This window comes from Chenopodium quinoa, unplaced genomic scaffold (assembly GCF_001683475.1).
Source record: "Chenopodium quinoa cultivar QQ74 unplaced genomic scaffold, ASM168347v1, whole genome shotgun sequence".
Lineage (NCBI taxonomy): Eukaryota > Viridiplantae > Streptophyta > Magnoliopsida > Caryophyllales > Amaranthaceae > Chenopodium > Chenopodium quinoa.
Genome location: NW_018744239.1, coordinates 1,620,621 through 1,633,271, shown reverse-complemented (window position 1 = coordinate 1,633,271; position 12,651 = coordinate 1,620,621). Strand labels below are relative to the sequence as shown.

At 34.1% G+C, this 12,651-nt stretch overlaps 1 protein-coding gene and 1 non-coding gene across 2 annotated transcripts; both read left to right on the top strand.

Annotated features, from left to right (window-relative positions):
• Positions 1 to 6,497: 6,497 nt before the first annotated feature.
• Positions 6,498 to 7,479, top strand: LOC110694520 (blue copper protein-like). The gene is made up of 2 exons (XM_021871706.1): positions 6,498 to 6,716; positions 7,040 to 7,479. Exons 1-2 carry the CDS (start codon positions 6,554 to 6,556, stop codon positions 7,237 to 7,239), a joined length of 363 nt encoding a protein of 120 aa, XP_021727398.1. The 5' UTR covers positions 6,498 to 6,553; the 3' UTR covers positions 7,240 to 7,479.
• A 3,323-nt stretch (positions 7,480 to 10,802) lies between these two features.
• Positions 10,803 to 10,884, top strand: TRNAS-AGA. The gene has a single exon. It is a non-coding gene; the product is annotated as a tRNA-Ser (tRNA).
• Positions 10,885 to 12,651: the final 1,767 nt, after the last annotated feature.

Here is a 12,651-nt window from a genome sequence, read left to right as displayed (position 1 = left end):
ACTATGAAAAGGAAGCAAGGAGGTAAAGGGTATATGGCAATCAAAATAGATTTTGAGAAAGCGTATGATAGACTTCGATGGTCTTTCATTCGAGACACTTTGCTCCAAATGAATTTGCCTATTTTCATGATTGAATTGATAATGGAGAGTGTGACTTCGGCTTCACTTCAAGTATTGTGGAATGGTGAGCCTTCGAAGAGGTTTAAACCAAGTAGAGGAATCCACCAAGGAGATCCATTATCCCCGTATTTGTTTGTAATGTGCATGGAAAGGTTCTACCAAACGATAGAGGAAGCAATAATTCAAGGGAAATGGAAACCAATTCGAGCAAGCCGCAATGGTCCTTTGTTATCTAATTTATTTTTTGCGAATGACATCATATTATTTGCGGAAGCAAGTGTAGAGCAAGCTGAGATTATTCATCACTGTTTGAATCGGTTTTGTGCGGCTTCATGGCAGAAGGTCAGCTTGGCCAAATCAAGGGTCTATTTTTCGAATAATATGAGTGAAGAAGCGTGTGAGTCTATAAGCACTGCTCTCCATATGGAAAAAACGGAAGACCTTGGTATGTATTTGGGGATGCCTACATTGACAAGTCGGGTTTCTCTTGATACTTACGATCATATTTGTGAGAAGATTGATCGAAGATTGGCAGGATGGAAGTCGAAATACTTATCCTTGGCTGGCCGAATTACTCTAGCAAAGTCAACATTGTCGACCATGGCCATGTATGCAATGCAAACGGCAAAAATACCTCGTGGTATTTGTGACAAAATTGACAAGAAGACTAGGCAATTCATATGGGGAGGTGATGAGGATCAGCGCAAGGTGCATCTTTTATCATGGGAGATGCTTCAAAGACCCATGGAGCAAGGGGGTATTGGCATTACTTCGGCTAGACAGGCAAATGCTGCCTTCCTCACGAAGCTTGGATGGAGAATTCTTGCGGAACCGAATGCTTTATGGTCAAGAGTGTTGAGAGCAAAATATTGCAAAGGAAGGTGCGACATTGATATGTTCGTTCCAAAAGTGGGGAAGTTGAATGTGTGGAATGGCATCACTGAGAATGCTAAGGTGATTGGTGAAGGTACTCGTGTGGCTATTGGTAATGGGAATAGAACATTGTTCTGGGACCATCGGTGGTGCACGGATCAGCCACTGTCCGACCTTACAAATCAGCCCCTGCCAGAAGAATTAATGGGAGCAACCGTAGGGGAAATGTGGGAGGAAGATGTTGGATGGCGTTGGAATATTTTTTCACCTTTTCTGGAGGAAAAATATTTGAAAATTATCCAGAATCATGAGGTTCAAGTAGATCCAAGCATAGGGGACCTTGTTTATTGGAAGGATGGAGACAAAGGGCGCTTCACAATAAGGTCTGCAATTCGTATAATGCAGCACAATACTGATGAAATAGATGATGAATGCTGGGAGGTTGTGTGGAAAGCTCCGGTTCAGCAGAGAATAAGGGCCTTCTTATGGCTTGCGTGTCATGACCGTTTGTTGGGGAACTTGAATAGATTTAAGCGCAAACTAACTGATGATTCCAAGTGTTACATTTGTGGAGCAAATGAAGAGACTAATTTACACATATTGCGAGATTGTCCAGCTGCAAAAGTTGTTTGGAGAAAGACAGTAACCCCGATGATTTGAAATCAATTTTACAATGGAAGCATTAGGGATTGGATAGTGAAAAATATGAAGGACCCAGACCATGAAGATGCTGAAAGCTGGGTGGTTTACTTTGGGATCACATTGTGGTGGATATGGAGATGGCGCAACTGCTATGTGTTTAACAGGAGAGATGAGCTTCCCATTGATTTTTGTGCTTTTCTTCAAGTAAGATATGAGGAGGCAAGAAGATCTTGGGTGAGCAACAAAGAAGAATTCAGCAGCACAAAGCAGCCGCGTATTCAAGTGAATGTTTCTTGGAGTCAGCCTGATTTTGGGTGGTATGTGCTGAATTGTGATGGTGCGGCAAAGGGCTTCCCGGGTCCTGCTGGTGGTGGCGCGATCATCAGAGATTATGCAGGCAAGTGTGTTTCAGCTTTCTCGAGCAATTTTGGTTACTGCTCTGCCTTCAGAGCAGAGGTAATGGCTCTGACTCGGGGATTGGAAATAGCAAAGAACTTGCAGCTAACCAAATTAGAAATCCAACTTGACAATTTGGCTTGTGTTCAAGCACTTCACAAAAAAGATGTGCCAAGAGGAGAAAACATTCACGACATAATCTATTGCAGGAGCTTGATAAATGAACAAAGATGGGAAGTGAAAGTGGTACATGTTTATCGTGAAGGGAACCGAGCGACGGATTAGTTGGCCAACCGCGGAGCTATTCAAGACTCTCAACTTATATTTTATAATGATATTCCGGTAGATTTAAATCGTATTTTAGAGGAGGATACTAGAGGTGTGGCCATGCCACGATTTGTCCCTCCTTAGGTAGCTGTTGTTTTTCGTTCAGTAGCTTGTAGTGTGCTTTTTCTCTTTTTTCTTTGGTATTTGATTACCTCTTCAGAAAAAAAATTTTTATTTTTATTCATTGTATTTTGCAATAGACAAGGTTGTCCAACCCATGCTCTATTTGGAACATCAATAAAAGAAAAACCCCATGCCTCCTTTCGGAAACATCAATAAACATCCAATGACCACGGGCGCGACTCCGTGACCGTAGTTAGTATGAGATCTCACCTAAATCCTAGTTTTAAAAACTATTTGAAATAGGAGACTCGTAGATCAGACGACCTCGATAAAGTACACGGCTAATACCCCGTGTACCCCAACCCCTGATTGTCATTACTTCAGAAGTGCACCAATCCAGAGTTTTATTGCTCATCCATCTTGCACTTTACGTGATTTAAAGGTTTAGACTTGGTGATGACTCATATGCATAACAATACAAACATTCCAAACACAATTCAATCAAACAAGGCAAGTTTCCAATTTCAAATCTTGATTTATTAGTGACGAACAACATTTATTATTTATTCCTTTACTACCTCGGTGTATAAACACCTTGAGTGCATAAGGCACCCCAAAACCTTAACCTCGTCTTATAAGACTTGAATTCTTCCTTTACTCATCCTGTTTGCATAATCATGAATGAGTAATAAATTAATCATTACACCAATCACATACCTTTGCCTCTAAGCGCACCTTGCATAATTAGAGCACAAATAATACTTGCAATATAAAATAGTGCACATCATATGAAATTCACAATGTATAACCAAACAATTTAACCCAGTCATCCCTATACATGATACTAAGTTCTCGATCCGTCCTTAAACATGCACCTAAAAGCAAGTTTTCATAACTCGTACGTACCTTGAATAAACGAATTGGTATGCCACTTTACTATCTAGAAATCACCTTCAATAAACTCATCTCCTAAACCAAACAATAACATTCAATCAATACCCAATCAATCAAATTTACAGCAATACTAACTTACTTTAAAACCTTCAAAATCCAAATCAAACAACACTTTAAAACCTTCCCTTTAGTTAAAATTAAAGGCTTATATATAGTTCTTTAAATTTTCTTCATAAAAACCTTAAAATACACTCTTATACATGGAATTACAGCAAGTTTAAAGTTTAATAAAAATCTTAAAATTATTTAAAAACCCCTAATAATCTCCCTTTTTAATGGGTGATTGAACCCTCTTTATAAAACATCAAAAGTAGTACTTAGAAAATATTTTCAACACTTAAAACTTCAATAAAAACATATATTTATGCTTAATTAACTTTAAACATAATTAATTTTATTAATCAAACTCAAGGATAATATTTTAAGTATAAAAAAAACTTCGTTAAAATTAAAAACTGCCCGAAAATCATATGTAGAGGCTGAATTTGGCCACGAGAGGGTGGTGCTCATTACCAAAGGTAATGAATCTTTCTTAAAACGTTGTTTTCACATGGAAAACACTACTTTTTCATCAAAATCGGATGAGTTCAGAACCTGATCGGGATTAAAACGAGATTAATATTAACGAACGGAAATCTAAAAATTAAAACCCGAATTTAAGTGTTCAAAATAATCTGAAATTAAGTTAAACTAATCATTAGTTATAATCACCAAAATTTCAAAACATCATTACTATAAAAGCCCTAAATCAATTGTTCATAAAAACCCTAAAATCATGATTTTCAATAATTAAAAACCCTAGGTTATAAAATTTACAAAATCTGAAAATTATGACATTTATAAAATCTGAAATTATAAAGTTTAATCATCAAAATACAATTTGATACTAATTAAATTAATTTCAAACAATAAAATCAAAACCCATAAATCAATAATTATAATTCTACAAATTAATAAAACAAAGGAGAAAATAAGACTAACCTTTTTGTGTGGGAAAATTTTTGAGATTCATGGGATATTTATAGGAGAGAATTATTGTAGGGTAAAAAGGAAGATTAGGCCTCATAAAAATAATGAGTCAATTTAGTAAACAAATGGGTTAGCTTGTTTGATTGGACATAAATTGTAGAATAAAGGTGCATAAAATAATTTGTTCAAATAATTTTCGACCCAGATTAACAATTTGAAACTTTTGAAATTAAATTCCGGAAAATAACAAATAAATATTATAAATAAAATAAAATTTCATTTATAAAATATTTTTAAAATACGGGGGATTACACCTACCCTCACCTCGCAACCCACAACCGTGTAGCCACCATCCCTCATCTCGCAATCTCCTACCCTGCAACCCACAACCGTGCAGCCATAATCCCTCACCTCGCAACAACCAACCCCAACAGTCCCGCGACACCAACAGAGCAACCCAGCTCGCTCCTCTAGTTGCCGCACTCAAAACCGCACTCCACCTCACCAAAATTCGACAACAATTAACCGCACCTTCACTCCAAAATCCACATCACAGCCCACAACGACACCAAGAACAACTCCTGCTCCACCTACTGCCGTCAACAATAGTGGCATCGGGCGCGCAAATCTGGGTATAATTCGTGCGGTGGTGGCGATTTGGTGCGATTGGTGGTGATTTAGTGTGTGGGTTCACTTGGTGGTGGTGGGTTGTGGTGCAGCAACTGCAGAGGAAGGTGAGACTTTGTTGTGGCGGTGGTGATGGTGGTAAGGGGCAGCGGCAAATGGTGGTGATGGGTAGTAGCAGGGGGTTATGATGGTGGTGGTGGTGATCTGATAAAGGGGTGGGAGATTTTTTATTTTTTAATTTTAATCGTTTTGTTTTTTAAAAAAAATTATTAAAAAATAGAACCAATTAGAAGGTGACAAGTGTCAAGTTACCTTCTAAAACAGGTTACTAATATTATTAACCGGTAAAAGGATCATTTTGGGAAGATAGGGGTACAAGGTGGGATTATTTCTGGAATTCAGAAAGGTGGGATTATTTTGAGCATATTTGTTAAAGGTGGGATTATTGTTTTCAATTTTTCCTATTATTAATGTAATACTGCATGCAAGGGCGAAGCTACATGGGGGGCGGGTGGAGGCCCAGCCTCCATGGACCAATTTCGTGGCTTATTATCTTAGCTCCTAGCCCCTATAAGTTTTTTTGAATAAATATTATCTTCGTTTCATATTATTTGCAACGATTTGACATAAGGTAGAGAGAAAAAATGTCTAATCGTTGCAAATAATATGAAACAAATGTACTCCCTCCGTGTTTTAAATAAGTGTTACAATATGATCAAACAAGCATGCCGAGGCACAAGTTTGACCATTAATTTATGTAATTATATAATACTAAAATTATAGAAAAGTTGATATTATAAAATATATTTTAACGAATCTAACAATGTATTATACAATGACATTTGTTTTTTTTTTATATATTGGTAAATTAATCAAGTCAAAACCATTATGTGAATAGTGAAAAAAGTGAAAACACTTATTAAAAAACGGAGGGAGTAGTAATATTCTTGTTATAACTTAAGTTGTATTTAACGATTGCCGTAGTGGTTTGAATCTCATTGTTTGGGGTTTAATTAGTTCCTAGGATCAAGCCCGTTTTCACATTAATTTTTTATTAAAGTGTTTGTCGACCCCTGTAGCTTTAAAATCCTGGCTTCGCCCCTGACTACATGTAGTTAACTTGAATTTTTATTTGTATTGTTTATTAGAGTAAATTATTTGTACAAAAAATTATTTTTAAAATTTTCAATGCATGCTAATACGAATATACATCAAGTTACCACATATTAAGTAGGTGTTAATATATAACGTTGAGTCACCACATGTTGAATAGGTACGGTGTTGATTCATAAACTACATTATAATGATTATATATAGAGGGATTTGAACAACTCATGGATTTCCAGCAAAGTTATGCTATTAAAGGCATGGAAAGGGTTGGAAACCAAAGTGATTAATTAATTAATTAGACATATAGCTATGTATAGCCACAAAATATTGGCAAAGTACAGCTAAATTTGCACAAAGTTGAACAATGCTTCTATTTATGTCATAAGCATGCATAAATATAATATCTGCCAAGAGCAAGCTGCAAATGAAAAAAATTCACAACTTTTTTCATTACCATTAAAACAACACCATAATGAGCAAGGCATTATTGTATAGAATGCTCCTTGTTATGGGGTTGGTTCAATCAATCTATGGGCATCAAGTTTATAGAGTGGGTGATGAACAAGGTTGGAACCCAAATGTTGACTACAAGGCATGGTCTGCTGGAAAGACATTCCATTTGGGTGATGTTCTTGGTAATGTATTTTATTCCTTTCCCCCTTTTTTTTTTAATTCATGATGCGTGCACAATACTATCACCTCATCTTTGATGGATTTTTTTTGCTTATGCACGATAATAATTCACAATATGGGAATCCCCTAAAACATTTTTTGCAATAAACAAGACAAAGACATTAAACACCTGAAATATAAAAAAAGTTTGACCAATACGATGTTTTGATAGTATATTTGGTATTTATCTTCGACATTTTATATATGAAGGCGATGTGGTTGTATACTTAAACAACTATCAGACAAGAATGGTTGTGTTTATGATGTTGGGTCTTTCATGGTGCAGAGTTTAACTATAAAGAAGGCTTAGAAGTGCAAGAGGTGACAGCTAAGAACTTCGAGGCTTGTAATAATGACAATGTCATATTTGAAGACCATACAGGAAAAACCTTCATTCCTCTTCGTTGTACAGGATCTCATTACTTCACTTGTGGTGTGTATAACTATTGTAAAGAGGGCATGAAACTAAACATAACAGTTACTTGATAGGCATAGTAATTAGGAAAGATTATCGAATCCTACAAGTTAGAGATGTAATATCTTTCCAGGAATTTTTTGTAACAAATTGCCTATTTTGTTAAATGAAATTGGTTTCCGATTGGAAGTATCTGGTTTCTCATCCATCACAGTTTTTTTGAGATTGATATCAAATAAATGAAGCTAGGGATTATTCATGTCAAGACAATATCCATCATTTGAATTTATTTAAACACATTTATATTTTTTTTTTTTTTATGAAAGTATCAAAAGTTCCAAATAAATGTAAGTAGTCTCACCTCAAAATAATACAAAATATACAAGTATATGCAATTATGTGTGATAAACCTCTCTCTTTTAATCATGCTGTTAAATAAAATAGCAATCTCATAACCATTGGCTCAATGGCTAATTTAACATTTTTATCCTTGTACTTCAGTAATCTCAATGACCATTGGCTCTTTGCCTCTTTCAACAAGTTAAAAAATTAGCAATTCCATGACAATTGGCTCTTAATTACTGAGTTCCTGAAGTTTGCAGTGAACAAAAGTTACAAAACCCTTAATAGAAGAAATGTACCACATCGGCACAAAACAACTTACCTGCTGCAACATCAAGCTATAAAAAGCAAGAGATTAAACGTAAAAAATCGTACCTTTCTCGGCCTTTTGGCTAAGAACAAGTGTAGTATCTGTTCTTATTAGTTTAATATCTGATACGTGGGCCAATGCCCCACAACAATATTAAATTTATTTTTTAAGGGGGAAGGTCCACCACATTAGCTTGCTGCTGGGATCTTCAAGCGTCGCCCATGCAACTCTGTGTTAAGCCGTTTAAATTTCTGGTTGTGAAAAAATTTAACAATTACTTCGTATTAATGAGTTGTGATATACTGAGATCATGTGATGATACTATTCTAATCATTGAATGGAAATGTGTGGCTATTATTTTGTTACTTGGCAGAAGGAAGGGATATGCATTTTTTATTTTCAATTTGGTTTATAATTTGAATTTTGAAAACATTCCAATATTTTTCTACTTATGCTTCATCTTGGACTGAAAACGCGTGATCATCTTTGCTACAACAGGTGCAGTACGTTTTCTGGCAAATCATTCAATACCAATACCTAAAAGTGCAAGAATCTGAAGATGTTAAGGCAAATCATTCAATACTTAAAAGTGTCAAATGTATTTTAGTAACGGAGGAATCAATTATCATTCAATGATGCCAAAAAAAAAAAGAAGAAGAAAAGACAGTTCTGTTTTTATTTTCAAATCATTATCATCTTTTGTCTAAATTGTTGTTAATGGAAATTTGTTGTAGACTTGTAATATTCATTTTAAAACAAGGACCCTAACCAAATACCAATGGCGTGAGAATTTTAGACCAAGGAGCTTGATGACGCTTGTTAATCCCGGGAGCATTTCATTAGCTTGTTTTTCTTAAACAAATTTTATTGTATTACCAGATCATGTTACACTCTATTCTTATAAAAAAATTTCTACAGTAATCTTTACTTGCCAGCCATATTCCATCTGTAGGTGCATTATTTTTGCTGATATATTGAAACTAAAAATAAAATACAAAGAGTATTAGTGTATTGCAGATATTGAGTATGATCTTGAATTAATAGTCACACAGAGTATATTTTTTAGACACCAAAAGTTCCTTTTTGTTTGGATGATTTTATGGTAGCCTTTTGAAAAGTCACTACCACAAGCTTAATGACATGGCGTAATTTAATTGGATGTCATAAGCTATGTCATCTTTGACTTTTCAAAGCCTTTTTTTTTAATTAAAATTCATTTCTTTAAATTCTGAAATTCTTTTTTTAATTTTCGAAAATCATATTTTATAATTTCAAAAATTCTTTTTTTGATTTAATCATTAATTTCAGAAAATCAAAATTAAATTTAAAATCAAAATTAAAAAATTAAAAACAAAAAATAATCTTCATTGTTGGTTCTTCATTGTTCTTCATTTCTTCATCCAAAATTAAAACTTTCATGCAAATTTGTCACTATTATTCACTAATTCGTTCAATATTCCAGTCTAAAGTTTGATTTTAAATTTTTGTTCATCAAATCGTATTATTCAGTTTCCAATTTTAAGATTTTTGTTCTCACAAAAATCTCACCGAAACCGCATTATAACGTATTTGTTAACAATGAATTACCCGCATAGGTGTTTGGTTGTATCGCGGTTGTCGGTGGCATGGTGGTTTAAGTTTAATGATTGTTGTTTTTCAGCATGTTTGATTGAAGAAGACAACAATAATTCGTTCTTTTTATCCCTGTTTGATCCGTAGTAATATAAATATGTGGTTGCAAATTTGTTTGTGGCTTAGTAATGACCATAAACTCGTTATGTCATTACCTTTGGAAAACATTGTTTAATATTTTGTAAAAGATTATTATGCTATTTTTCGGGTATTGTCAAATTCAGTTTTTTTTTTCTCTCTCTCACGACATACACGTTTTCCTCCACTAGCTCTTGTGCAGTTTTATTTTTTATATTTTATTTTATTATTTTTTTTATATATAGAACTTCATTCTTTGCTTTCCCTAATTAAATTCAAATTCAACAATTGAGTACTCTTGAACTTCCATCATGGTTAAAAACGAAGATGTAAGTATATTCGATTTTAACCATAACTGGCATAATAATCTTTTACAAAATAAAAATATTTCAAATAATAAAAAGATGTAACTCTTGAATTTGACAATAACTGGCATAATAATCTTTTACAAAATAAAAAGATTTCAAATAATATAAAGCACTACTATTTTCCAAAGGTAATGACCTAACAAGATTAAGGTCATTATCAAAGGCACAAACAAGTTTGCAACAAATTATTTACATTTTTACGGATCAAAGAGGGACGAAAACAAAAAAAGAATTGTTGTCTTCTCCAAGCATACATTTGGAAAAATATCAATCATTCAACCTAAACCACCATGCCGGCGACCACCGCGATATATCCAAACACCTATGCGTGTAATTCATCCTTAACAAATACATTATAATGCGGTTTTTTGGTTGAGATTTTGTAAGAACAAAAATCTAAAAATTGAAAAATGAAAACTTCGAATTGCTACAAAATGAATTGATGAACAAAATTAAACATCGGACTTCAGAATGAAACATTGAACTAATTAGTGAATAATTGTAACAAATTTGCATTAAATTTTTAATGTTGGATAGTGAAATGAAGACCAATGAAGAACGAACAATGAAGAACAATCTTTGTTATTATTTTTTTTATTTTGATTTTTAATTAAATTTTTATTTTCTGAAATTAATTATTAAATCAAAAAAGAATTTCTGAAATTATAAAAAATGATTTTCGGAAATTAAAAAATGATTTTAGAATTTAAAGAAATGAATTTTAATTATAAAAGGCTTTGAAAAGTCAAAGATGACATAGCTTATGACATCAAATTAAATTATGCCACGTCATTAGGCTTGTGGTAGTCTTTTCTCAAAAGACTACTGTAAAAATTTTATTTTTGTTAATAATAACAATAACAATAAGATACTTGTTATTTATTTCCCGATTATTAACAACAACGTGGACGTGCCGGAGTGGTTATCGGGCATGACTAGAAATCATGTGGGCTTTGCCCGCGCAGGTTCGAATCCTGCCGTCCACGTTTTTTTTTTTTTTTTTTTTTTTTTTGGCGTCAATCTATGAAGCTCACTGCATTACCTTCTTTCAATCAATGTATGCTCCGTCTGTAGTATAATTCTTAGGATTCCTCATAAATTCATAACCCAATTTTCAATATAAAACAATTGTTCACTTGTTTTGAGCCAAAAGGCTGTGACATATGTACCACCCAAGGCACCAACAGCCAGCTTCTCCTACCGTGCACAAAAATTGTTAATCTTTGGCAACTAACAATTATCAAGCATTCGAATTCTGAAGTCTGAAACACATTAATAAAGCCGAAGGGATTTGTACAACTATGAAACAATCTTCAGTATAGAGCATATTACGGTTTTCACTATATACGACTATACGAGCATACAAGAATCACAATGTTAATCAACAATAACAAAACCAATAATTCTAAGTACTTGTATGTGAAGAATCCAATTCACCCGTCGACAAATTCCAATAGCGCTTTGGTATCAAGTTAGCTCTATCTCTAGCATATATTGCCATATTCATGTAAACTGCTGCGGCAAAGACACATTAGTAAGTATTGACGATAGTAAAGTCCCACATCGGTCAATAACACAAGATCCAAGCCAGGATTGCATTATATATTACTCAGTGAAAATCTGTACAACTCACGAAGCCACGCAGTGAGCACAGAGCGAACTATTCTTTCGCCTTTTACTAAAGAATACCGTGTGCTCGCTGCATTCAGTGGCATACGTTTATTTTTGGAGGGAGTTCCTGAAAGGAGCTTCCAACAAGTCTAGTCGAAGAATTTTAGTTACTATTATAATCACAATAATATTTACATCTTAAAATATAAAATCAGAAGTAAAACTTTGTTAATGAAATTAGATTTGTTAAATGTATCATAATAACATATAGGAAATTTTGCGAACAACTACTTATTAAATGATACGTTTTGGAAACAACTATCTTTTAATTTTTTTTTTGAAACAACTACCACAAAAACTAAAAAAGTTTGAGTAGCACGAGCACTATTTCGACGAGAATCTCCGACTGTGGGGCCCACCACTTTTCAATTTCCCTCCTAAAATCTCTCTCCTCTGTCTATAACCACCAAACTTCGTTTTACCCTCTCCACAAATTAAAACCCTAACTTTTTGAATCTCTTCAAATTAAGAGCGCAAAACAAGGGAAATTGCTTGGCGAACTCAAATCAAGGTAATGTATATCTAATCTCCCATTTTAATTACTCAATTTCTACAGTGAATGTTGTAATTAGGGTTCTTGGTTTTGAATAAGTGAAATTGAGGCTTTTAAAAATTGTGACATTTAGGCAAATTCTTTTGTATTGTCTATTTTAGGGTTCATTATTAAACTTCTATTGTTGTATTTGCAGCAATTAATTGCTTCCAACCATGTCTCATTCATCGTATCAATCAGCTCGGTCATTTCCTTCAAAATGCTATTGTGGAATTCCCCCAAAAATTGAGACTTCTTGGACAAGCACTAATCTTGGGAGGAGGTTTGTTGCCTGCAAATTTTATGATGCTATGAGTGGTAGGCGTGGCTGCAAGTTTTTTGACTGGATTGATGAGGAAATTGTGGAGTGGCATAGGGTGATAACCAACCAGCTTGTCTTAGAGAAGAAGCTGATGAGGGCTGAAATTGGTAATCTGAAACAAGAGGTGTGCTTGCTACAAGATCAGAAAGCTAGGTTGGTTGCACAAAATGAAAAATTGAGCAAGAAGCTGAGGTGCACATCCATGGATGGTTGTTCCCCTGCCAAAAC

Coding starts and splice junctions, on each gene's coding strand:
- LOC110694520 (XM_021871706.1), top strand. CDS start 6,554: ATGAGCAAGGCATTATTGTATAGAATGCTCCTTGTTATGGGGTTGGTT. Junction 6,717..7,039: donor CCATTTGGGTGATGTTCTTG/GTAATGTATTTT, acceptor TTCATGGTGCAG/AGTTTAACTATAAAGAAGGC.